Source organism: Chinchilla lanigera, unplaced genomic scaffold (genome assembly GCF_000276665.1).
Source record: "Chinchilla lanigera isolate Chin_1 unplaced genomic scaffold, ChiLan1.0 scaffold00179, whole genome shotgun sequence".
Taxonomy (NCBI): Eukaryota; Metazoa; Chordata; class Mammalia; order Rodentia; family Chinchillidae; genus Chinchilla; species Chinchilla lanigera.
Genome location: NW_004955580.1, coordinates 217,930 through 240,752, shown reverse-complemented (window position 1 = coordinate 240,752; position 22,823 = coordinate 217,930). Strand labels below are relative to the sequence as shown.

The window sequence follows — 22,823 nt, the reverse complement described above, 5'->3', positions numbered from 1 at the left end:
TCCGGTACCAGGAACCGAACTCACGACCTTGCGCTTGCCAGGCAGGCGCTTTTGCCGCTGAGCTAAATCCCCAGCCCCACCTCTCATTGTCTTGAAGCCAGCTCTCCTGACTGTCCTTGGTCAGGGCATCTCCTCACTGCCAGCCAGGACCCGAGGGGGTGGGCCATGCCCAGTGCAGTGGGGCGGCCACAGTGGCCATCTAGCCATGTACCCTTGTCACCCCTGCTTGGGGGTAGGTGCTGGAAGAGAGGGGCCACCCACCTGGCAGGTGTAGCGTGGTCAGGCCAGGGTCAGTCAGGGCAGGAACGTGCTTCATCTTGACATTGCCACAGGCAATGGCTGCCTGGGCCAGGAGGCAGGAGGCCGGCAGGGAGGGCATGGCCTGCTCCACAGTGCCCAGGCCTGCAAGCCCAGGCCCGTGCCCGCGCCTGCTTCCCAGCCGTTCCCGCCCACAGCCTCCGCTGCGCTCCTTCTGCTGGCGCTTGGCCCCCAGCCCAGGTTGGTAGGAGGTCCCTGGAGGAAGACAGAGGTGGCCCTGGCCTGGTCACAAACAAAAAAGGACCCCTGAGGTGCAGGGCCTTGCCAGTGACAGGCTGGGAAGGACGTGACTTTGCAGGGGTCCCCTCCTGCCCCACACATGAGGGCCCTCGGCTTGTGCACATTGAGAATGGTGCAGGGCCTGAGCAGCTGGTGACACTGCACCTGTCCTGGCTAGTCCTCACCTTTGGGGGGCCTCCTGGCCTTGAGGCCCCTTCGCCTGGCTTCCCGGCCTCCTGCCTGCTTTCCCTCCTGCCTGCCCCACTCTGTGTCCAGCCCCTTGCTCAGCCCCCACTCCTTCCCCAAGGCCAGTGCAGGTGACTTCTTCCTCAGAGCCAGCCCTGGCCTGACAGGTGCCCTCCGGTGGGGGATGGAGGGCTGGCTGGGGGTTCTGGTGGGTCTCTCCTTGGAGGTAGGCCATGCCTGTGGCCAGTCCAGCTGCCCATCCTCAGACCTGTCCAGGCTGCTGGTCCTGGAAATGGGTTGCGCCTGACCTGCAGAGGGAGCCAGTGTGGGTCAGGGTGTCCGGGACGCCCACATGGCAGGGTACTTGGCCTTCTTTTCCCAAGCTATCCTGCCTTCCTCTCAGAAGAGAGGCAGCTCTTTCAGCTGTTGAGTGGTCCTGAAGTCCATTGGGACCAGGCACAGGCTGACCTTGCCAGCTCAGGGGACCTTGGGTCCTGCTTCCCCTCGATTCCCCCAGGGCCCCTGAACACGGGGTCAGGGCATTGCCTCGGCATCCCCCATGTCCTATGGTGAGCAGGGGCCTTGAATGTGCCTCCCACAGACAGTTGCTGGGAGATGGAGGGGCACTGCCGCTTGGCACCATTTGCTTTTGGAGGTGGCCACCCCGTATCAGCTGAGGGGCCAAGTTGTCGGGCGATGGATGAGGCTGGAAGTCACCTTGAGGGGCTGTCAGTGACATCAAAGAAGGGGTGATAACCCTAGGGCCTTCCCTGTCCCTAGAGCCAGCAGCCCCACGGACGGGGTGGGGGCCTGAATCCACCCAACTGCTACCACCTATTGTGCCCCTTGCCCTGGGGTGGAGCCACCAAACACAACACCAGCCTATGAGACAAAGGCCACTCCTTAGTGCTTGTCCAGTAGCCAGTGGACCCCAACCTGTCAGCCACCCCCAGATCCTACATTTCCCGGCCTCCCAGGACCTTCCCTATCCCAGTAGGTTTTGTGGAGACCAGATCAACTCCAGACCCAACAAAGCCTGATCCGGTCTTCCAGCCATCCCGTGGCCTGCTGTTCCAAGGCCTCCCACAGTCTGCAGTCCAGGCAGGGCTCTCTCTGAGGATCTTGGGCCCCTCCCAGCCTGCCTGGGAACCCCAGGTGGGCAGCCTCTAGGGGCTGGCTTTCTCCCCCTCTGCCCAGCCCTGGGGGCACCCTAACAGCAGGCACCAGCTACTCACTGTGGTTGGAGGACCTGGGCGGCAGCTGCAAGGTAGGCAAGCCTGTGGCAGTCGGTGGGGCCGTGGGCCTTCTCAGGGGCAGCCCCTGCTTGGCCAGGGCCCCCCAAGAGCAGCACCCCACCCAAAGAGCCAGGCTGGGGAGCAGCACACTCCTCATGGCCCCTGTGTGCAGGCCGGCAGAGGGCACGAAACACCGGGCGCGGCAAACCGGTGAATGCGGTAGGCTGGGACACAGGACAGCCCTGCTGCCGGAGTTCCTGGCCTTGTCTGCTGTGCTGGGAGCTGCCCGCCCTAGGGAAGACCACCTTCTGCCAACCAAACACCTCCCCAGGCCTTGCCCCCGAGTCCCCTCCAGGGCCTGACGCTTTGCAGCCCCATGATCAGCTTCTCCTGTAAGGCCGGCATTGATTCTCACTGGCCCAGGCCCAGGGGCGCCATGAATGCAGCTCTGTCTCTGTGCCCTGCAGGCCTGTGAGGCCCAACGAGGAGCAGAACGCCCACCACGCAGGTCGCCAGGAGAGGGCCAGGCGCCCGGGCTACCTGGGCAGAACCTGCAAACCTGCCAACTGTGCGGGCCCCTGCCTCAGGCACCCGTGGGAAGTATCCAGCTCTAAGGGGAAGGAAAGCCTGTGGGCAGGGCAAGGGCAGTGAACACGAACTGGTCTGCCTTGGCATGGGGCTGGCTTCTGCCTACTGCTGGGTGGTTCCCGTCCCTCCAGGCTGCTGTTCTCGCCTCTGTAAAATGGGGAGCAGTCTGGATGTCCTGTGGCACCCTCCATTGAAATGTGGTGCGCGTCAGGTCCTACCTGGGCAAGGCTATCTCACAGGTCCCCCTGGACAGCTTGGCCAAGGGTCCAGGTCCTGGATGTGACTAAGTCAGACACTGCCCCAATGCCCCTGTGCCCCCACACACCCTACGGGTCACAGGGGCCCTTGTGGGACAGCATGGCAGGAGGCGGGGCCTGGGGAATGGCCTCTAGGAGGAGATAGGGCAGCAGGTACCAGCTCTCCCAGGCCAAGAAGGGGTTCACGTGGCCCCCAAAACAGCCCTTGTGAGGGTACCCGCAGTCCCTGCTCTGGCAGCTGGCCTGGACACTGACCAGGGCGTCCTGTGGCCCCAGCCCCAAAGCCAGCACTGAGAGCCGAGGGCGGCAGGGGTGGGGACTGGTGTGGGGCACTGAGCTCCCCACACAGCTCCTGGGGCCAGCGCTGAGGAAGCTTTTCCTACAGCTCTGTCCAGTGTTGACTTATGTTTGGACACGATCTGCAAAAATGAGTTAATTGTGGGCAAGGCTTGGGTGGAGGGGAGGCGGGAGAGAGGGTGGGGCTCCCAGCTCCTTCTCCGTCTCCGAGGGCGGCTGGGCCAAGTCAAGGTGGGGGGTGGGCCCTGCCAGGTGCCATCTTGGCAGATCCCTTGGATCTGGGGAGCAGCAGAGGTGCTGTGTGCAGGGAATGGCGGGGAACGCTGTCCTGTAGGAGCCCCCACTCACCCCAGGCAGGGTCCACAGCCACCCCTCCTACCCTTGCATGCAGGGCTCTGGTTTATGACCTGAATTTGGGACAGTGCCACACACAGACTGGAGACAGAGACTGTCTGGGGAATGAACAAATGCCTTGGAAGCCAGGGATGAGGCCACCGTCTAACTGTGCACCCTGTGGGTGACATGGGTGGCCCAGCTCCAGCTTGTGTGTGTGTGTGTGTGTCCTGCTGAAGCTGGGGGAAGGGCGCACTTAGGCACAAGAGGCCTGAGGTGCTCTACGGAGACGGAGATGCCCCCCAACCCTCCCACTGACTTACACAGGAGGAGAGTGGGGGTGGGGCTTGCCCTAGCCACCGCACCTTGTGCCTCCTGTCCAGGCGTCCCCTAAGCAAGGGGCTAGGATTCTGCCTGAAGTGGCTCCGGAGATGCCCGGAGGGGAGCCAGGGCACTGCCCTTCCCCCTGCCCGCCATGGATTCTAGAATCCTGGCCCCCTACCCATTTCCCCTGTTCTTGCCGCTCCCCCCCCCACCGGCGCTGACTAAACATCCTGCCATCTGGTTCCCATTAGCTGGGCTGGGGGTGGGGGGAAGTCTGCTCCCAGGTTTCTCTGGCATAGCCAGCCTGGAGGAGGGAGAGACCCCTGCTCCTGCCCACCTAGGCAGGAAGGGGCAAGGCATGGGGGCTCTCAGTTCCGCGATTCACCCAGCCCCATCCTGGCTGCCCCCTCTGCCGGCTGTGGGGCTTGGCTGTGGAGCAGGGTGGGCACCTGGGAGTGAGTGGCACTCCTGTTGCCTGCTCTGTCCAGTCTCAGGGTGCCCAGCCATCTTGAGGACCTGGAGGAAGCCAAGAGCCAGCCTGTGGGAAGTTCAGCAGAACTCGGGGTTCCCAGCGAGTGTCGGCGCTGTCCTCCTTCTCCCCTTCCCCAAACGCTAAGGAGCAGGACTCTCAGAGCCAGGCAGGGCCCCTGGCCAGCACTGATCCTGAGCCGGTGTCTGCAGTGCAGGATGGGAGGGGCGCTGGGATTTTCCAGGAACCAGGATGAGGCCTGGGGCTTGCTGGAAAGAGCTCTGCCACGGACTGGCTGGCTATGTGATGTACTAGTGAGGCTTCCTTCTCAATATGGTGCTCCTTAGAAAGTTCTAGAATCCTCATATAGGCAACCAGAAGAAGTCGCCCTAGGTGATCGAGGTCGCATCTAGCTGCCCACCCCCTGGACTCTGAGGATCAGGAAGGGACTCCTTCCCCTTCTTCTCCTCCCCCTCCCCTCTATGCAACCCACCCCTCACATGTGCAAGCCCCGAGCTCACACACCCTCTGCACGTCAGGACTCTAGTTGGTAGCTGGAAGGAGGACAAAGCAATACTTTTTGTCCCTCAAGTGTCCTATGAGCTACACAGCTGAGAGCTCCCCTCTCATCAAGGGAGAACTGGATTTTTGGCCCCTGCTGGTGACAACATAGGGACTCCATCAGCAAGAAAGAGGCTGGTCATGGTGGCTAGAGGGAGGGATGCTTTGGTGGAGGATCAGAAGAGGACCATGAGGAAGTGAGCCCGGCAGAGATGTGAATAGAAAAAATGGCCGTGCAAAAAGAACTCCAGTACAGAGCCCTCAAAAAGGAGGGCTGGCCCATGCAAAGGCCCTGAGGCATGAAAGGACTTGGCCCAGTTTTAGTTGTACAATTCAGTACATTATAAAAGGATCCTTGGGCATCAGGGTGGAACACAGAGTCATTGAGGGCACAAGGACAGAGGGAGGGAGCCAGTGTGGCAGCAGTTCAGCTGTCCAGGGGAGAGGTGACAGTGACCGGCCCCAGGTGGCGGGGGTGGAGTAAGGACACGATGGGGTGCATGCACCAGCCACACAGTACCCCATGTTAGGAGCCAGCCTGCAGAATTGGTTATTAGACCACCTGGAAGGTAGTGCTGTGAAAGCACGTGGGCTCAGGGCCAAGGCCAGAGAATCCTGTCCTCTGCCCAGGACCCAGAGCACCTACTATGGGCCTACCACTCACTGGTGCTTCTGCCAGGGCCCTTAGTGGGACAGTGTTTCAGTAGCCTGAGACACACCCTAGGAACTCCCAAGGGAGAGGGAGCAGGCCCATCCTTGAGCTTCCCACATTGAAGGAAGTTTTTTCACCCGGTGCTGGGCCACCGTGTGCCCACGTGGGCAGATGGTTTGGGCTACACGTGTGTGCAGTGAGGCTCCTGTTGGCCAAGGGGCAGCGGCTTTCTCCCTTTCGAGATCTGAAAAGAAAATGGCCCAGCTTTCCGCGCCCCTGTCCTGTTGCCAGCAGCCCTTCCCTAGAGGAAATGCATCTTGTTTTAGCGCCGCGAAGACCTCAGAGGATCTGGTCCCAATTAGAGGGCTCTTCTGGCAGATGCTTTTGGGGGCCCGGAGACAGCAGCCCATTCAGATCTGACACAGCCTAGGGCTTCCGTGCCTGAGACCCAGGGTCCAGAGCAGGAGGGAGAGAAAGCAAGAAGGAAGCATCTACAGGGACAAAGAGGGCTGCGATGAGGTGGAGGGGCACCTCTGGGGCTGCCGGGAGAAGGTAGCCTGCAGAGAGCCACGTGGGCAAAGGCTACCCCGGGCTGCGTGGAGGAGCAGGGATCTTTCCCACTCTCCTTCCAGGCTGCAGTTCCCCTTGTCCCTGCCCAAACTGTGGACTCCACTTGACCTCTTTCAGATGGGCCTCAGGCAGGGGACAGAGCCAGCCAGGCACTGACCTTCAGGCCGGCTGGGGGAGGGGGCTGCTGGGCCAAGGGCGAGCTTGGGCCCCCTCCCCGGTTCAGCAGCCTCGGAGCGGGCATGTTCCTGTGCCAGAACTGGCTCCCGCCTCTCCGGCTTCAGACGCATGTGACTCAGCCCGGCAGCCTTGCCAAGCCGTCTAGACCCGAGAGTCTCCCCGCAGAGGGGCGATCCCGCCGCCGTTTCCTCCACTGACGGCCAGGATGAGAGCAATGGGGCCCCGTCAGGTGGGGGTGGAAGGCCCTGCGCAAATGCTGGCTAGATCCTGGGGGCCCTCAGTGGCGTTAGGTGAGCTGCGCAGCGCGCTTTTGTGGGGACCTGTGGCCAGTATACGTGTGTGCGCAGGTGATAGTGGCACCCCCTTGGCTCTGGGTGCCCCTCAGCTGCGGGGAGTGAGGGTAGGACCCTAAGGCAGGAGAAGGGCAGGAGGGCCATGGGTGCAAGGGTGGTCCTGCCGGGGCTTCTCTGGGGTGCCCTTGCCCCAGTACAGGGACTTGAGAAGACAAGAAGAGGCCTGTGGCAGTGTCCCTACCCTCAAGTACCAGGGACCTCCTAGGCGGACACAGTCTAGGCTCACCAGGCTTCAGCCAGCTCCTAGGTTGGTGGCCTCATCCATCTGGAGCTGGGGCCGGGGGCTGCCAGGTGCCCCCACGCCCATGGCCATGGCAAGCCCACTTCTGTGAGCCCCATAGTGGCGGCTATAGAACCCTCTGGCCTCGTGGGACACCAGCAGTACCCCAGGGCAGGGGAATGACAGCCACATGAGAGAAAGTCAGTGCCTGTCTTGTTCCAGGAACTCTTGGGTCTCAGAGCCCATGCCAAAATTTGGGGTCCCCGCGGCCTTGAGGCGCTTTCCTATTTCGCTCACAAGCCCCCCTTTTCATGTTCCCCACTCCTCCCATCTGCACGAGGAGGGTGCCTTTTTGAGTGGGCTCCTGGTTGGCACAGGAGGTGTGGCCTGGGTCGATGGCTGGCCACCAGCTCAGGGTGGCAGCTCAGGAGCACAGGGGTCCAGAGAGGAGGGGAGAAGGAGCAGTAGGAGGAGCAGGGGAGGGAAGGGAGGAGGGAAGAAGAGAGTGAGGAAGAGGAGGAGGAGGCGGTGACAACCCCCTTTGCTTGGCTTGGGGAGAGGCCTGAACTCTGTGTATCCTCAACCCAACCTCGTTTCCTCCCCAAACCCAGTGCCGGGATAAGCTTCTTGCCCCACATTAGGATTCATACCTAGATGTCGCCCCGAGCCTTATCAGATCATAGGCAGAGCTTTTGGAGGATGCTTGGATACGGGGCTCAGAGCTGACTTGCTGTTAGGAGGCAGGGCCTGGTTGGAAGAGGCGGTTACCAGGGTGTGGCCTGGAAGAGTTTATCTCAGTCTGTAGCTCATCTCTGGACTGTCCGCTTGCTTGCTGCTAAGCCAGGGCCCTCTGCGGCACCGTGCTGCCTTGGAGCCAGCAGACTATGGACCGAAATGTGAGCCAAAATAAACCTCTCCTTCCTTCAACTGTGGGTGTCGGGTATTGTGTCTCATGGATGAGAAAGTGACTAAGACACCACATAATTGAATTCTCCCCCTGAAATCTCCCCCCTTTCTCTCTCCCTCTTGCACATACACACACACACACACACAAACACACTTTCTTCCACTTGCCTTTTCTTCAGAAGCCCACATCTGCTGCTCCCTGTCATTATGGGAGAACTTTTAGGGTGGGGGGGTGGAGCAAGGCCTCCCGGGGCTTCAGCCCCCACCATTCTGGGGCTCACGCATAGGGAGTAGGATGGGTGCAGCAGGAGAGGGACCCCTTGGGTTTTGGCTTCCTCCGATCAGTGTTGTCTACCCAAGAACCCTTGGCTCCAATTCCCGCTGCAGCCTAGGGTCTGCTGCACAAGGCAAACAGGAGCACTCCAAGGCTTTCTCTTGTCCTGATGCCCTTTGAGGCCCTGCCACAGCCCCTTGCTGCGAGGAGGCAGGGAGCCAGCTCTGTGAGCCTACCACATAGACTGAGGGGTCTCATACACCGCCAGCCCATCCCTGGCACCGCAGGGCCCGTGCCTGGCAACTGCTCTCATTTTCCAGCTCACTTGCCAAGCACTGACACGTGGCTAAGGCCCTGGTGGGACTCATAGCCAAGTTTCCCCCATGGTCAGGAGGTTGGCTCGTGTTGCATGTGATGCCCAGTCCTGCCCAAGGCCCCAGTTTCCCCCTGCGACACCTCCTGTAGGTCAAAGGCTCCTTCAGCCCCCCAGGCCTCCCTCACAGTCTCTGGGCAGGAATGTCCCTTAACAATCTGCCCGATCCCTCCTGCCTTGCGGAGACTCACCCCTCCATAGCCCTACCCACTTCCCTGGGCTTACACACTTCCCAAGATGGAGAGCTCCCTCCCACTTCAAACAGCCAGCTGGTGTTTAGACAGTGCTTTCTGCGAGAAGTGCTTCCTTGTGTTGAGCTTGAGTCTATGTTTCCAGAAGCTTCTACCACTGGGCCTCTTGGTTTCTCCTCCCTGAGAGGCCCATCATCCCCTGCAGCCCACCCTAGCCTCTAGAATTTCCAGCGTAGGATGCCTGGGAGGTGCCAGGACTTGGGGTGTGCAGGCAGGGAGGCTGCAGCCTGCTGCTGGTCTTCAGTAGCGGCCTCTAAGATCTGGGGGTGGGCCAACAGCTCCTCCATGCAAGGGCATGGCCCCCACAACCTCTCCAGACACTGTTTGCCCCTTGTGGCCCTGCCAGCCCCTCTGTGCCCCACCTCATGCCATATACAGAGCTGCTGAGTTGGGGGAAAGAGTGCTTAGTATACTGGCTCCTTGGAACTGGGTGGAGAAGTGGGATTTTCTTCCAGAATACACAGGGGCTGGTTTCTTCTCCCTCCTCAGGAGCAGAAGATATGGGGGGAGGCAGCCACACTGTCGTGGTTTCTCCCGCCAAATTTCCTAGTCCTAGGAAAGATCCACAAAAAAACCCACAAGAATTTGAATGTCTGAGTTGGGGCTGTGACTGAAATGAAATTTTCTACAAAGAAAGGAGGAAAAACAACAAGACATAGAGTAAAAACAAAACCCCAGCAGCCATCCAAAGCACCTTCTAGTCTCTGTCTTCCAGCAGGGCTCAAGGCAGCTGCTGCACAGAGGGTAGAAAGGGGCCTTCCTCTCTGCAGCTCCCTTCAGCTCAACTTTGGAGACTCCATGACCTCAGTAGAGACTGAAATTCCAAACCTTTCCATGAAGAACCCGACCCTGCCCCCTCCAGCTGGGCCTGTGTCAGGGCCCCCTAAGGCCTGGCTGAGTCCCTTCCTGTTAGCCCCAGATTCCTGCCCATGTCTGCCTCCCAGGACCCATCGGAGCCCCCCTCCTGTCAACTGGACGACTTTGGCTGCCCCTCGCCTCCAGGAGGTGGTGGGCAGCGCAGGGAGGAGGGGCAGGGAGAGACCGCCTCCCATAGCTCGTTCCCGTCTTGTCCAATCAGCGGGGCCTATGGTTGGGGGCATTGGAGTTGTGGACGGAGCAGGATTCAGCTACAGGGCCACCGCGGCCAGAGCTGGGCTGGGCGAGGAGCGGGGCACAGTGTGCAGCGTGACAGAAGTGAACATTTAATGGTGCTTTTCACCTAACAGCACTGTCCCAGGCATCTCATAGGAACTGTCACCTCGACCCGGGGAGATAGGTGCTCTCACGGCCTCCATGAGGGGAACGCAAGGAGGCATGGAGAATTAGGTAGCTGGTCCAGTTACACAACTGAAATTCCCTCCAAGCACAGCTGATCGCGGGAGAGAGACAGCTCCGCGCTGAGGTGGGGCAGGGCAGGAGCGCCCCCTCCCGGAGGAGCCTCTCCTCTCTGCGGCGGTCTTGCCCCCTGTTTCACCGCCAGCGCGGCCGGGACAGAGAACCAGCCCCGCCGGCCGCTTCCCAGCCCCCCCGCCTCCCCGCCTCCCGTCAGCGGCGCGGACAGCCCTGCGGGTGGTGCCCCGGCGCGTGCGCGGGCCGCCAGGCCGAGCCGCTGTCCAATCGGAAGGCACAGTGCGGGCGAGGGGGCCGCACCGCCCGGGGAGCTCGGTCCCGCCCAGCCGCGCGTCAGCGAGGGCGAGGGAAAGAGCATAAAACTGGCGTGTGATTGGCGGACGGGCGGGCGAGTGAGGACTGGGAGTGGGCGGGGCCCGGTTCCAAGCGCGAAAGATGGCCGAGGTGAACGCTGTCCTCGCGCTCGGCTCTCCCGGCGACTTCTGTGAAGACGAGGGTGACAACCGTGTGTTCAAGGCGGCCTTGGAAGTGTTCGGGAAGCTGAAGGTGCCGTGGGCTCAGGGGCCCACCCAGAGGGCTGGGGGGTGGGCAGGGTCCTGTCTGAGACACTCACAGGCTGGCGGCGCAGACCGGCGACGCCACGCTGCCATTGTCGTGGATCCTGGCCGTACCCTCTTGCCTTGTCGCAGGCCGCATCCGCCGTCTCCCCTCCCCCGTGTCCTCTGCCCTCTGCCCCGCTGCCCCCAAGCTCGGTGGCCTCTTTCCCTTTTGCTCCACGTAGAGACCGGGTCTGAATCTCTGTAGCCTCTGCTGCCGCCAGAGCCGAGGGGTCCACTAAAAGCAGCGGGCAGCAGACCACGGGGCGTGTGGGGGTGAGGATGAGGAACCTCAGCTTGGCACGATGGATGGAAAGCCAGAGGGGTGCTGCAGCGGGCACCCTGCTCTGGCTGGGGGGAAACGTGTGCACAGGCAGGGGTCCTGGGCATTCCCTGGCAGAGTGGCATTGTGAGCCTGCAGTGACCGGCTTCCTAATTAAGCTTTTCTTGGCTTAGGACCTGAACTGCCCCTTGCTGGAGGGTCTGTACATCACAGACCCAAACACCATCCATGAGCTGCTGTGTACGCCCTCGAAGTACCGCTTGGAGATCCTGGAGTGGATGTGTACACGGTAACACCCGCAGGCTCCGCAGCCCTCAGCCTGCTGGGAGAGCACCTGCTCAGTTAGAGGTGCTGGCCGTGGGGCCACGCAGAGCTAGTCCGCCTGCTACCTTTGCACGCTGGACTGGGCCTCTGCGAGTTCCTCACTCGAACTACAAGTTTGGAGGTTCAGGGCTGGTAGGGATCTGAGAAATGTTCCATTTCAGTGTTTCTCTGACCAGAGAACCAAGGGTCAGCTGTAGTGACATGCTTCTTGGATCTTGTGGCAGAGGGTGGTCCACAGGGCTCCGGCCTGGCCCTCAGCTCGCCAGGCGGCCCTCCCGTGGCAGCAGTTGCCAGCACCTGTGCCATGACCCTGCTTCCCAGTGCTTGCGGTCAGGGCGGCAGAGCGTGTGTCCCGTCCGAATGTGCGTGCTGGAAGCGAGGCCTGCACGTGAGGCAAAGGGAGAGCTCCGGACGCCCTACGGAATGTCTGCTCTTTGGGAACAGCCTGTCCCTGAACTGAGCATCCCCAAGGGCTGAAGGCTGCTAGGGACAGAGGGGCACCAGGGGCCAGTTCCTCAGGCCTGAGCGCTTCAGGGAGCTGCAGCGTTCTTTTCCCTTGTGGGCAGCTAGCTTTCTTTTTTCTTGGGAGAAGAATTTTCTTTTCAGTATTCATGTTTCTGAAGTATTTTTCCCTAATAATGAGATGAAAGATGAAATAAAATGTACCTGACATGAAATAAGCCATTTAAAAGTGACATTTGGTGACATTTAGCACCTGTACAGTAAGCCCCTCTAGGTTGTGGTGGAGGGCTCTCTGCCTGCCTTAGCCTCACAAGCTTTGCTGTTTCCCTGCAGGGTCTGTCCCTCCATGCAGGACAAGTTCAGCTCCCTGAAAGGGGCCCCAGTGGAGGCTAAGATCCAAGGTAGGGTGGATGCGACGTGGGGACGTTCTGGGCAGTCCTGAGCTCTGGCGCAGCCTTCCTGCCAAGCTGGGGTGCGCTTTGCATCGGCTGGTGCTTTCTCTTGGGTGGAGCACCCCCGTGCATGTGCCTAGATGCTTTTAGCATCTGGGCCTCCCCAGGTGCGGAAGTTGGGGGAGCACTCACGAACACCAAGAATATGCAGGTGCACTGTGGTGCTGTGGGTGGGGTAGCCATTCCTGCAGGTGGCCTGTCTCCTTGGTGTATGCACGCACCCACGGCATAGCTAGGCGTGCTCTGGCTGCTCTCCACGGGGCTTTCGTGTAACTTTTTTTTTTCCTTAAATCGTTTCTTGTTAGAAAGTATCTCACACCTGGTAATGAAAATTAGACAAAGGCCTCGGGCACAGTGGCGCACACCTGTAGTCCCAGCTACTCAGGAGGCTGAGGAAAGACGATGGAAAGTTGGAGCCCAGCCTGGGCAACTGAGTGGCTTAGTGAGACCCTGTCTCAAAATAAAAAATAAAAGCGGGACTGGGGATGGAGCTCCGTGCCAAGGCCCTGGATTCAATCTCCAGTGCTCTAAACAAAGCAAAGCAAAGCAAAACAGAACAAAAGAAAAATCCCTTTAGGCCCTGTCAAGTGTAAGTGGTGGTTTCCATTACCAGGTCTCTGAGAGGCTGGCACCCCTATTGGAAGTCGAAGTTGAAGTTGCATGTATGCAACAGCAAAGTGGGCACCCTGTGGTTTTCCAGCAAGGAAACCAAGGCCTGGAGAAGGGGCAGTGACAGAGGGCAGGTCACACAGGAGGAGGCAGCCCTAGCACCTGGGCATGACTCCCACGCGCCTCTGTGTGCACTAGCTCTTCCGTGTCCAGCCTGGCCCCACAGCACCCTGCATGTGGTCAGGTCTGGGTTTGTGGTCAGGGTTCTTCTCCATTTGGGTGGGTGTCTGCAGTAACAGGGTCTTTGTGCTCTGACAGAGATGGTGAAACTAGGCCACGAGCTGATGCTGTGTGCACCCGATGACCAGGAGCTGGTTAAGGTAAGAGAGGGTTCTCACCTGTCCCCACAGGGGCCGCGCATGCTTTCTGGCCTGGGCCGGAGTCTGCAGCGCTGGTGTGGGGATGGCAGATTTTCAGCCCTGGTGCCTTTGAAGTTCTTACCACCTGGGCAAGTCATTTCTCTGGGTAGCCTTGGGGAAGGGACAGCTAGGCGTCTCCCACGTTTACAGACTGGCCATTCCTTGGGCCCAGCAGGGAGGGCAGGGGTAGAGGAGGAGGCCCAGCTTTGGCTTTTGATGACCAAAGGAGCAGAGAGTGTCCTGCCTTCCCTGGATGACATCACCCTTGCCCAGCACTATCGTAGGTACTTTATGGACCCATCATTGTCCAACGCCCCCCTGGCAGTCTTAACCCCGTTTCAGGGTGCTCACTAGAAGTTGCATAGTGGCCAGGCCAGGCCTCCAAGCTGAGCTCTGCAGCAGTGTCACCTTTTGAGGGGTCACTGAGCTCTTCCAAAATAGGTAAGCTCTATGCTGCCATTGGGTCCACCTAGTGAGAGTTTTTGTTCTTTCAAATGATCTTAAATTTCAGAGCAGTTTAGCTTGTCAGCAAATTTGAAGCCAAAGTACAGAGACTTCCCACATACTTCCTACCTCCCACCAAGACTGCCTCCCTGCTGTGGGAATTCTGCCCCAGGGCTGCACATTTGTTATAGCCGATGGGCAACATTGACACATCCTTTTTAACCCAGGCCCCCTGCAGCCTCGCCAAAATTGCTACCTGGTTGTTATTTTTTGTTACTTTGCTGATGTTTTTTCTACTTTATCTTCTTTTCTGGGTTCATAGTTGCCTATTGGAGCATTTTTAGGAAGGCTGCTCTGAAATCTTTGTCACATCACTCCAGCATCTGTTGATGTTTCTTCCCATGCAAGTTGCATGCTTTGTGGTTTTTCGTGTGCCAAGTAATTTGGGATTGCTTCCTGGTCACTGTGGCCCTCTGACTCTGGACCTTGCGCGCTTGCTTGGAGCGTGGTGGCAAAGTGTTCTCGCGGCCACTGAGCCTGCTGAGGTTTAGGCAGTGAGTCCAGCGCTCCTTGCTTGCAAGTGCTTCCTGTTTGTGTGCTCAGCTGCTTTTGGGCCCCCTGCATGCACCACCCAGTAGTTGACCTTCTACCTGGGCCTTGGCCTCTCCATGGCTTCGTAACTGACTAGGCTGCTTGTGCCAGAATTTGATTGGGCCAAGTGGTCCCTGGGCTGATACTAGGCTGTCACAGACAGATCCTTGGGGCCACCTTCCCAGCTCTCTGACACTTTGTAGTTCTGTCTGCCAGCCACACACTGCCCACTTCCGTGGCCCCATGCTGTGCCCCCCCTACCCCTGGGCCCCGTGGAGATGAAGTTGTGCTCCTGCGGCTTTTTCCCCTGGCTGCTTTGTTTTTTTTTTTTTTTTTTAATTTTTTGCCTTTTTGAGACAGGGTCTCGCTATGCAGTTTAGGCTGGCCTTGAGCTCACTTTGTAGCCCAGGCTGGTCTCAAACTTGCAACAACCTACCTGCCTCAGCCTCTGAAGTGCTGAGTCCCTCGCTGCTTTTATTGCCGGGCTCTGAGCAAACAGAAGAGTCCAGGGGATCCCCTCATTTTCTCTGCACCTTCTCTTTTCTGTTCCTTGAAGCAGAACTCAACTAGAGGGTCGGTCCTGGAGCTTTCTCTGCTCTGCAGCGCTGCCTTCTGGGCTTCTGTCTGGGCTGAGTTTACTCAGGGCATACTGGAGGGAGAAGCGTGGCAAGCACCCTGCTGGGCCACACAAGCACTAGGGGCTCGGCGTGCCCACCTGTCCACCTGTCCACCTGTCCACCTGTTGGCGTCTGCTGTGCCCTGAGCCTTCTGTGCAGCTCTGGGAGCTGGGGCTTCAGTGGGAGGAAAGGATGCGTGTGTTTCCTCTGGCCCACTTGCAGCTGGACCCCTTCCTTACTCTGGGTAGTCTTTTCATATTTTTTATTGTAGTGAAATGCACATAATGTACAATTTACCATTTCAGCTCTTTTTAAGACATTTCCCAGCAGGCTCTGAGAGACTCTGTATATGTTTCACTGTGACGTACACAGAAGGTAAAATCCATCTTTGCCATTTTAGCGTAGTCCTGTGGCATTGAGCATGCTCACGCTGTGCTGCCGTTGTCACCACCTATCTCTAGGCCTTGTTCATCTCACCCTGCTGAAACTAGTCAGTACTGAACTCGTTTTAAAGTGTCAGTTCAGTGGCATTCAGTACACTCCCAGTGATTGCTGATTGTGACTAGTTCCAACACTCTCCCCGCAAAGGAGACCTTGTACCCATCAAGTAGCTACTTCTACTTCCTGTTTCCCATGGGCCCTGGTGGCCTTCCTTTATGGGCTATCCCTGTGTCATCACAGTGGTGTTCTGTACTCTGTGACTTTGAGTGCCCATTGCCTTCTTCCCACAAGGGAGGAAGGAGATAAAGAGCGTTAGGTTTGCTCAAACTCTATTGTCCTAAATTTTAATCAGCAGTATCAGTGTGAGACTCATATAATTTAACATAAGATACATGCATCCGCTTGTCTAGAACAGGGATGCTTGGTTGTAATCAGGCCAGAGGAGGCAGTGTGCAAGCTGGGCCAGGAACATCTTGTCTCAGCAGGGAGGAAGGCAGCCATCTGAGACCTAGGGTGACGTCTGAGGGACTCCAGAGCCAGCTAGTGGGAGGAGCCCTTGATGGCCAAAGAGGGGCTCATGTGGACACCATGGTCATGATGGCTGCTGCAGACTTCAGCTCTTCATTGTACTGAAATCCAGGAGTTTATAAGGATCTTGAAAAAGTCATCATTTGACACCAAAAAGCAACGTGACAAAGGAAAAAATAGGTCAATTGGACTTTATTAAATTTATTTATTTATTTATTTATTTATTTAGTTTTTTTGGTTTTTCTCCGGTACCGGGAACCGAACTCACGACCTTGCGCTTGCCAGGCAGGCGCTTTTGCCGCTGAGCTAAATCCCCAGTCCCAGACTTTATTAAATTTAGACACTAACCTGGGTGTGGTGGTGCACACCTATAATCCCAGCACCTGGGAGGCTGAGGCAGGTGGATCACAAGTTTGAGCCCAGCCCGGGCAACTTTGTGATATCTTGTCTCAAAATTTTGTTTAGAAAGGGCTGGGGATGTAGATCAGCACCCTGGGTACAATGCCCAGTACCACAAAGACTAAAATAAAAAGAAAAGAGGAAAAAGGAAACATGTGCATACCGAAACTTATAATAAATGTCAGTAGATATTTTATTGTAATAGCCAAAAAGTGGAAATAACCCAGATGTCCCTCAACTGGTGAATGGGTAAACTAATTTTTGATATTCAAGGGTTAATGGCAGGTGTGTGCTGCCAAGGACGTTAAGTGAGGTGAAAGCGGCCAGCAGAGAAGGTCACGGGGTACAGGATTCCCCCTGTAGGAAATGCCCACAGGTGGCCCATCCACAGAGGCAGGAAGGAGCTGGCTGGTTGCCAGGCCTGGGCGGAAGGGACAATAGGGAGCGACTGCTCACGGGGCGGGGGCTTCTTCTCAGGGCATACGGATGTTCTGAGTTGTGACCGGAGTCTGGCTGCGCTGCGCTGCCCTGCCCTTACAACCACCGCACTGTGCGCTTGGGGAAGGGCGAATTGTGTGGTCTGAATTATAGCTCAGCAAACAGCATCGGTACAGCCAGATGAAAAGAGACTGTCTGGAGGACAGCAAGTGGAAAGTCCCTGGGGTGGCAGTGCTTGGTGTCCTCCAGAGACTGCCAGTGGGCACATTAGGCTGCGGCCCAAGAAGGGAGCGGTCAGGTCAGTGGAGAGCACGTGAGTCGTGAGACCCTTCGTAGCATAGGGGATTCGCAGGCTGGAGGAGGTGATGGCCATTGAAGAGTCTCCAGGCCCACAACACCAGCTTCCATTAAGTATGGCTGAGGGGGCTGCAGCTGAGGCATGGGGTTTGGGCGAGGCAAGGGTGGCTGTCGTAAGCCCCGCTGGCCAGCTGTGTGGTACCCATGCAGGCCTAGCTGCTAGCTTAAGTGCTGGTGCTGGGGGAGAGGTGAGCAGGCTGGGGGCAGGAGAGGGCATGGAGGAGCCTGGCACAGGTGAGTGCCTCAGTGGATGCCAGCGTGTCCTGCTTGTCTGGCCCTTCGCTGGGAGCAGAGAGGAGACCAACGGGAGGCAGTGTGCAGATGCCTGGCCCGTGTGGGGAGCCCTTGGTGCCTGTCGTGGTTGGGCCCTGGTGATGCGAAAGGGTCCTGGATATTGAGAACTGTGGTATTGCAGAGCTCACAGGGAGAGGTGGACAGGGCGGGGCTTTCCAGGGGAGTCAGCCTGTGAGCACAGCGGGGCCCCAGGCAGGCTTCCCAGGCCATCCTGGGCCCTGGGAACTGGCTCTCTGCTGCAGAGGTGACAGTGGGCAGGAGTGTCCCAGCCTGGGCCCCTGCTCAGAGCTCCGTGAGGTCCCAGGGGAAGTCACTGTTGTGGTTCTGTGTCGCTGGCTCCTGCCTGGACAGTGTCCCCCGTTCAGCCCACAGCTACCCTGTGAGTGTGTCCCAGGGGCAGATCAGCCAATGACAGGCTGAGTTTGTGGAGGTGGACCTGGTTATACAGGCGGAGCTGGGCCTTTGGGGCGTGGCAGCAGCTGCAGCTGGGAGACTCAGCACCCAGGGACAAGGCGACATGCTGTCCCCAAGTCTCCCCCTGCTCAGGGGCTGCGTGTGCCTTTGGGGCCCACTTTTGGAGCAAGGGCTTCTCACAGGGCCTTCTAGAGAGTTGCTGGCGGTGCCAGCTGAGTGACTTCCTTTTGTTGTGTTCTTCTGAGCAGCCTTGTCCGGGCAGGGCCGATGGGAAGGTGAAGTCGAGAGCCGGCAGAGCTGGCCCTCTGATGCCCCTGCTTACACCGGGCTTCCTGGGGTGGTCATTGCTCCTCAGGTTGTGTTGGGCCCTGGGGCCAGTGACTTTCTGGGAAGACCACCCTGAACTTCTGCCTGGGCAGTGGCTCACGAGAATCCCACACACCTAGGCAGTAGGAGACCAGGTCAGCCCTCCAGAGCAGCTGCTTGGAAAGCCAGGGGAACTCCCGACCAGACTTCCGGTCCCCTGCTGCCTAGCAGGCCACCCCGAGGAGCTGTCATGCTAGCTGGGTAGCCTCTGCCGCCCTGGCTGGGCAGGCGATCTGGTAGGGTCAGCCACCATCAGGTCCCTGTGAGCTGTGTTCTGCCATAGCAGGCCCTTCTGTATGCTACATACCCACCCAATGAGCTGTAAATTCCAAAGGGTGCTCACTGGTGTCGATGTGCGTGCCCAAGGTGGGGGCCCAGCAGGGAGTTCTGGTGGCAGTGGTCCCTGAGGTCACAGTCCTCGAGCCAATGGGAGGAAGCTTCCGCGTGGCAGTAGGGAGCTGGGGGCAGTCTGGGCAGGGGACCTGCTTGGAGTCTGGCCACAGATGTGTGTGGCCTTCTCTGCCCAGGGTTGTGCCAGTGCCTGGAAGCAGCTGCAGTTCATGGGCCAGATGCTTGACATCGTGCAGAGCCTGGCTGTTGGATGCTCTGGTTACCCCAGGTAAAGGTCCCAGCCGCGCGCAGGGTGCCCTGGGCTGGCTGTTCTATGTCCTACATGTGGAGCTGGTGAGGGTCTGGGGGTTGGGACACATCTCTAGCTGGGGTCTCACCATCCCCCTCTGGTGGCAGTGGCCACATGCCGGTCCAGGAGCTAGAGATGCAAGCTGAGACAGGACACCTCCATTGTGTGTCCAGGTGGCTGAGGTCCCAGGTCATTGCCTAAGGTTCTGAGCTGTCAGCCCTGGGGGCCTCAGAGAGAGAGCCCAGGCATATTGGAGGAGGGCGAGTACGTAGGTGCCCCTCTGAGAGGCTCTGAAGCAGGCAAAGGCCGGGAGAGATAGTGAGCAGTGGGGTTCTGGCACCCCTCCCTTCTGCCGGCTCTCCTTTATCTCTGGGGTCTTCCACCTGGGACCCCAGGCTTGCCGGGCCAGTGTTCTTGCTGTGATGGTGGGCTTTGGCCTGCATTTGTAGTGTGAAGGAGCACTTCGAGGACACCGCTGAGAAGAATGACGTGTTGCTGGACGAATTCTTCTCTGGCACGAATCTGGAGATGCTTCTGAACCCCAAGTCGGAGCCAGGGCCCCTGGACACGCAACCTGTCCTTCAGAATCAGAGCAATGAGTGTGAAGGGTGGGTGTCCAAGAGGGCTGCGGTTCTGCCCGCTGCTGCTCGCTAGGGTTAGGGTTGGTGCATGCGGCAGACAGCTGCTAGTGCCCCTTCTTTCCATGCAGGGCCGGCCCCTTGGCCCAGTCGGAGCAGGAAAAGGTGGCAGAACTGGCCAGGCAGCTGCAGGAGGGCACAGCCAGGCTGTGGGCACTCAGGACCGAGGTGAGGCTGTTGGCTTCTGGGGTGGTGGGCCTCGGGGCCCAGGCCCCACTCTGAGTCCCGGTGCGGGGATGCCCGTTGTCCTTGCCTGGTGGGCTGTGAGCCTACGGGTTGGTGCTTGCTGTGATGGGAGCCAGGAGGCTCTCCTGGAAGGGAGGGTTAGCCCAAGCACTGTGCTTTTTAGCTCCCGACAGCCCTTGGCAGGCTCTTTCGGGGACAGAGGCTTCGGCCTGTGTGTGCATGGGCAAGCAGGGGCGGAGGTGGCAAGGCTGGAGGCTGCTGCTTGGCCTCCCACCTGCTTGCTAGGTCTTTTCTTATCTTTCAAAATTAAAAGGTTTTTTTAGGGTACATTTGCAAGACATGGTAGTTAGCTTTGTTTGGGGAATTGCTATACGTTCTATATCATCTCTTGATCATTTCTGGTCTGCCCCATCCTCTTTCCTGTTTTTGCCTAGCCTGCCCACTGTATAAGATGTGGGTTGGCCAGGCCGGGAGGCCCGCCACTCTTCCTGTTGGCTTTGCAGAGCTTGGAGCAATACAAGGCTGGGGAGGCTGCAGGTGGCATCGACACCAGCATGCTGGAGCAGAAGCTACGCCTGGTCATCTCCGACTTCCACCAGCTGGTCCTGGCCTTCATCCAAGTCTATGATGACGAGCTGGGGGAGTGCTGCCAGCGCCCGGCCCCCACCCTCCACCCATGTGGCCCCATCATCCAAGCGGTGTACCAGACTCTCGCTTCCTGCAGCCAAGTAAGGACCCTCCTGTCCTCTCCTCTCCCTTTGTGCCCTGTCTACCCCACCCAGAGCTCACAACTGCTTGGGGACCCCAGGGACTAAAGGTCTGGAATGAACTTAGGCTCCCTGAGCCAGTGTGACGTGGCCAGGCTCTGAGCTTTAGGTCTGGGACCCCGGGTGGCTTGCAGCAGACAAATCTCGTGGCTTGGAGGAAGGTGCCTAGGCAGTAGCAGGGAGGAGGGCTGATGGAGATGGTGTCCCCAAGAGATCACTGTGGGGTGTCAGCTGAGCCCAGACCCCAGACCCCAGGCCCTAAAGAGCTCTGTGCATTGCCTGTGTTGGGTTCTACTTGACCCAACATGCACTCCTTACCCTGGCTGCCAGCTCGTGTCCCTAAATTGGCCTCGCTCTGTTTTCACGTCACGCGCAAGCATACCGGGGTGCCTCCTGTCTTGCGTATGACTGAGCGCTGTGGCAGACAGGAAGACACATGTTGTGGGTCTGTGCCCGTGAGCCAGCCCGGGAGAGACAGGGTTACTGTTTGCTTATTTTGTTCTTCTGTGGTTCAGATCCTCAGGGCCAGCTGGGTTTGCTTATGATCACTGTGTTGCCACGTGCACATCCTGACATTGGCTCAAGGGTTCTGTGACGTGGATTTTGTGTTTTTACCAGAAAGGCTCCAAGATGTCCCAAGCTCAGGCTAGCCTATCTGTGACACTCACACAACAGGGACAGTTAGGGCACAGTCATCTCTCCCAGCGCAAAGGCTTTTTCTCTTTGCACATTTTGTTCTGCCCTACCATTTGCTTAGCTTGGGCTGGGACAACACGCAGTGCTGCCATGTCACTAGGCACTGAGGGTTGCCAGGGAGACACGATCGTGCAGCATCTCCAGTGGGCCGGATAAGGAGGACTCGAGTTGTGTTGGCGATGCTCCCGCTGTGCATTCTGCCCCTTGCCTGTCGCTGTCTGAGGGGCCGAATGCCACGTACACGGCGAGAGGGCAGGTGAGAAGAAGGAGGTGCCACCTGCGGGTAAGTGCCACACATGCCCTCCCTCCCTGCCAGCTGTTGCAAGCAGTCGTGGAGGTCACGGATGCCTCTGTGGAGGCCGTGGATGCGGTGGAGAGGCAGGAGAGAGAGCCGATCTGTTGGGACAGCAGGAGCTTCGTGATGAGCCTAGGTGCGTGGTCACAGCAGGTGTCCCAGCATTGCAAAGCGCATTGCCCCCTTGGCTTAGCGCCCGGCCCAGGCGTGGCCTCATCTTTCTATGTCTCATTGGCCCTTGGGGAGCATTTAGGGACTGGTCCCTCGGGTATTCTTCCCATAATTGCTGTTTTCCCTCTCCTGAAAAAATGCTTTCAACAGATTCTAAAAGCAAAACATCCCTGGTAGGAAGTTAGGGTGACTGAGGGATTTGCAGAAGTGAGAACAAAGTGACCCCCACTCCAGCAGCCCAGAGGTGGTTGGTGTTGGTATGATGGTCTGTTTCCTGCTGTTTCTCCTATCGCCATCTTTTATTCCTAAGTGTCATCGTAATATGCATCTGCTTTTCCATGGTGCTCTTTCTCTCGGGCTCATCGGCAGCGTTCCCAGGGCCCTGGTGACATGGTTCGCTCTCGGGCACTATTCCATCTGGGCATCTGCTGCAGTTTGCTTTGGAGTTCCTAGTACTGAGTCTGTAGCTCATCCCGGCTTTTGCTGTTACACATTGGTATGGTGCAGATCTAGACTGTTCCCCAAAAGGCTTACAGGTCCAGAGGCAGGGCATGCAAACCGGACTGGCCGGCGGGCGGGGCGCTGTACTTACCTGGGGACTGATCCTGGGTGAATTCAGGGCTGAGTATGCTCTTGGCAGGCGAGGTCTGGCTGGAAAAGGCGGCTCACTGGGAGTGTGCATTTTAAGGGTGTTTCCCTTCCTGTCCCCCTCCTTCTCTCCGTTTCCTGGCCCCCTGAGGGGAGCAGCTCTGTTCCTCCGGGCGGGTATTCCCGTGATGTTTCTGTCTTGGGGGCAGGCGACCATGGACTGAAAGCGCGAACCAAATCTCTCCTTTAAGTTGTGGGTGCTGGAGATTTTATCTCAGCAACAGGAAAGTGGCCAAGACTTGTGTAATACCATTTCAGGGTTTAAAATAGTGGAAAAGTAGAAACCACCTCAAGTCCTGCATTAGCGGTGCTCAGTAAGTAATGGCTTAGCACGGTGGAATAGTAATCACTGTTTAAAGCATTGGTTATGATGACGTATTATAAAATGTTGAAGGAAAAATGCGGGTTAAGCAGTAAAATGCACAGTATAACCTCACCTTTGTAAGGAAGAAATATGTGGATGAAACCCACAAAGGAAATGAGCCGGCCTGTGAACGTGCGTACTCCCTGCGCGGGAGTCGGAGGGGCTGGGTGTATTCTTTAGCCTTCTCTCTATCTGGTCTTCAGAGGGAGTTCAGAGAGTTCAGCAGTGAGCATGCATCGCTTCGGCTGTTTTGGCCCTTGACAGAGGGACACAGTGAACATGTTGGGACACAACGTGTTTTCCTCATTGCAGATTCCAACCTCGACACGTGTCCCCTCATGTTAGTGAGGCCGCGTGACTAGGCCACATGATTGCCATCTTATTTAGCAGCTCTGGATTTGATCTTTTCAACATTCCCGCTACTGGACTGAGGCAAAATTATTTCTGAACTCACTTTTTTTTTTTTTTTTT

General features: G+C 58.1%; 2 protein-coding genes across 3 annotated transcripts in view; one reads left to right on the top strand and one right to left on the bottom strand.

The window, feature by feature from the left end:
* LOC102009127 (extracellular matrix protein 2) overlaps nucleotides 1-2,115 on the bottom strand; it is a 6,831-nt gene extending 4,716 nt beyond the window's left edge. The window contains exons 1-2 of the mRNA XM_005414221.1: nucleotides 1,959-2,115; nucleotides 262-513 (exon numbers count right to left, since the gene is read on the bottom strand). Of these exons, the coding sequence (XP_005414278.1) occupies nucleotides 262-513; nucleotides 1,959-2,115 (409 nt within the window). The remainder of the gene's footprint in view (nucleotides 1-261; nucleotides 514-1,958) is intronic.
* Nucleotides 2,116-10,302: 8,187 nt separating this feature from the next.
* The window catches only part of Haus7 (HAUS augmin-like complex, subunit 7), a 19,652-nt gene continuing 7,131 nt past the window's right edge, over nucleotides 10,303-22,823 (top strand). Inside the window, exons 1-9 of one of the 2 annotated variants that reach the window (XM_005414116.2) lie at nucleotides 10,303-10,459; nucleotides 10,966-11,081; nucleotides 11,912-11,979; nucleotides 12,958-13,019; nucleotides 18,475-18,566; nucleotides 19,037-19,195; nucleotides 19,297-19,393; nucleotides 19,915-20,139; nucleotides 21,191-21,305. In XM_005414116.2, coding sequence (XP_005414173.1) covers nucleotides 10,349-10,459; nucleotides 10,966-11,081; nucleotides 11,912-11,979; nucleotides 12,958-13,019; nucleotides 18,475-18,566; nucleotides 19,037-19,195; nucleotides 19,297-19,393; nucleotides 19,915-20,139; nucleotides 21,191-21,305 — 1,045 coding nt within the window. In that variant the 5' untranslated portion in view covers nucleotides 10,303-10,348. The remainder of the gene's footprint in view (nucleotides 10,460-10,965; nucleotides 11,082-11,911; nucleotides 11,980-12,957; nucleotides 13,020-18,474; nucleotides 18,567-19,036; nucleotides 19,196-19,296; nucleotides 19,394-19,914; nucleotides 20,140-21,190; nucleotides 21,306-22,823) is intronic. The other variant, XM_013509715.1, reaches the window with a different exon arrangement.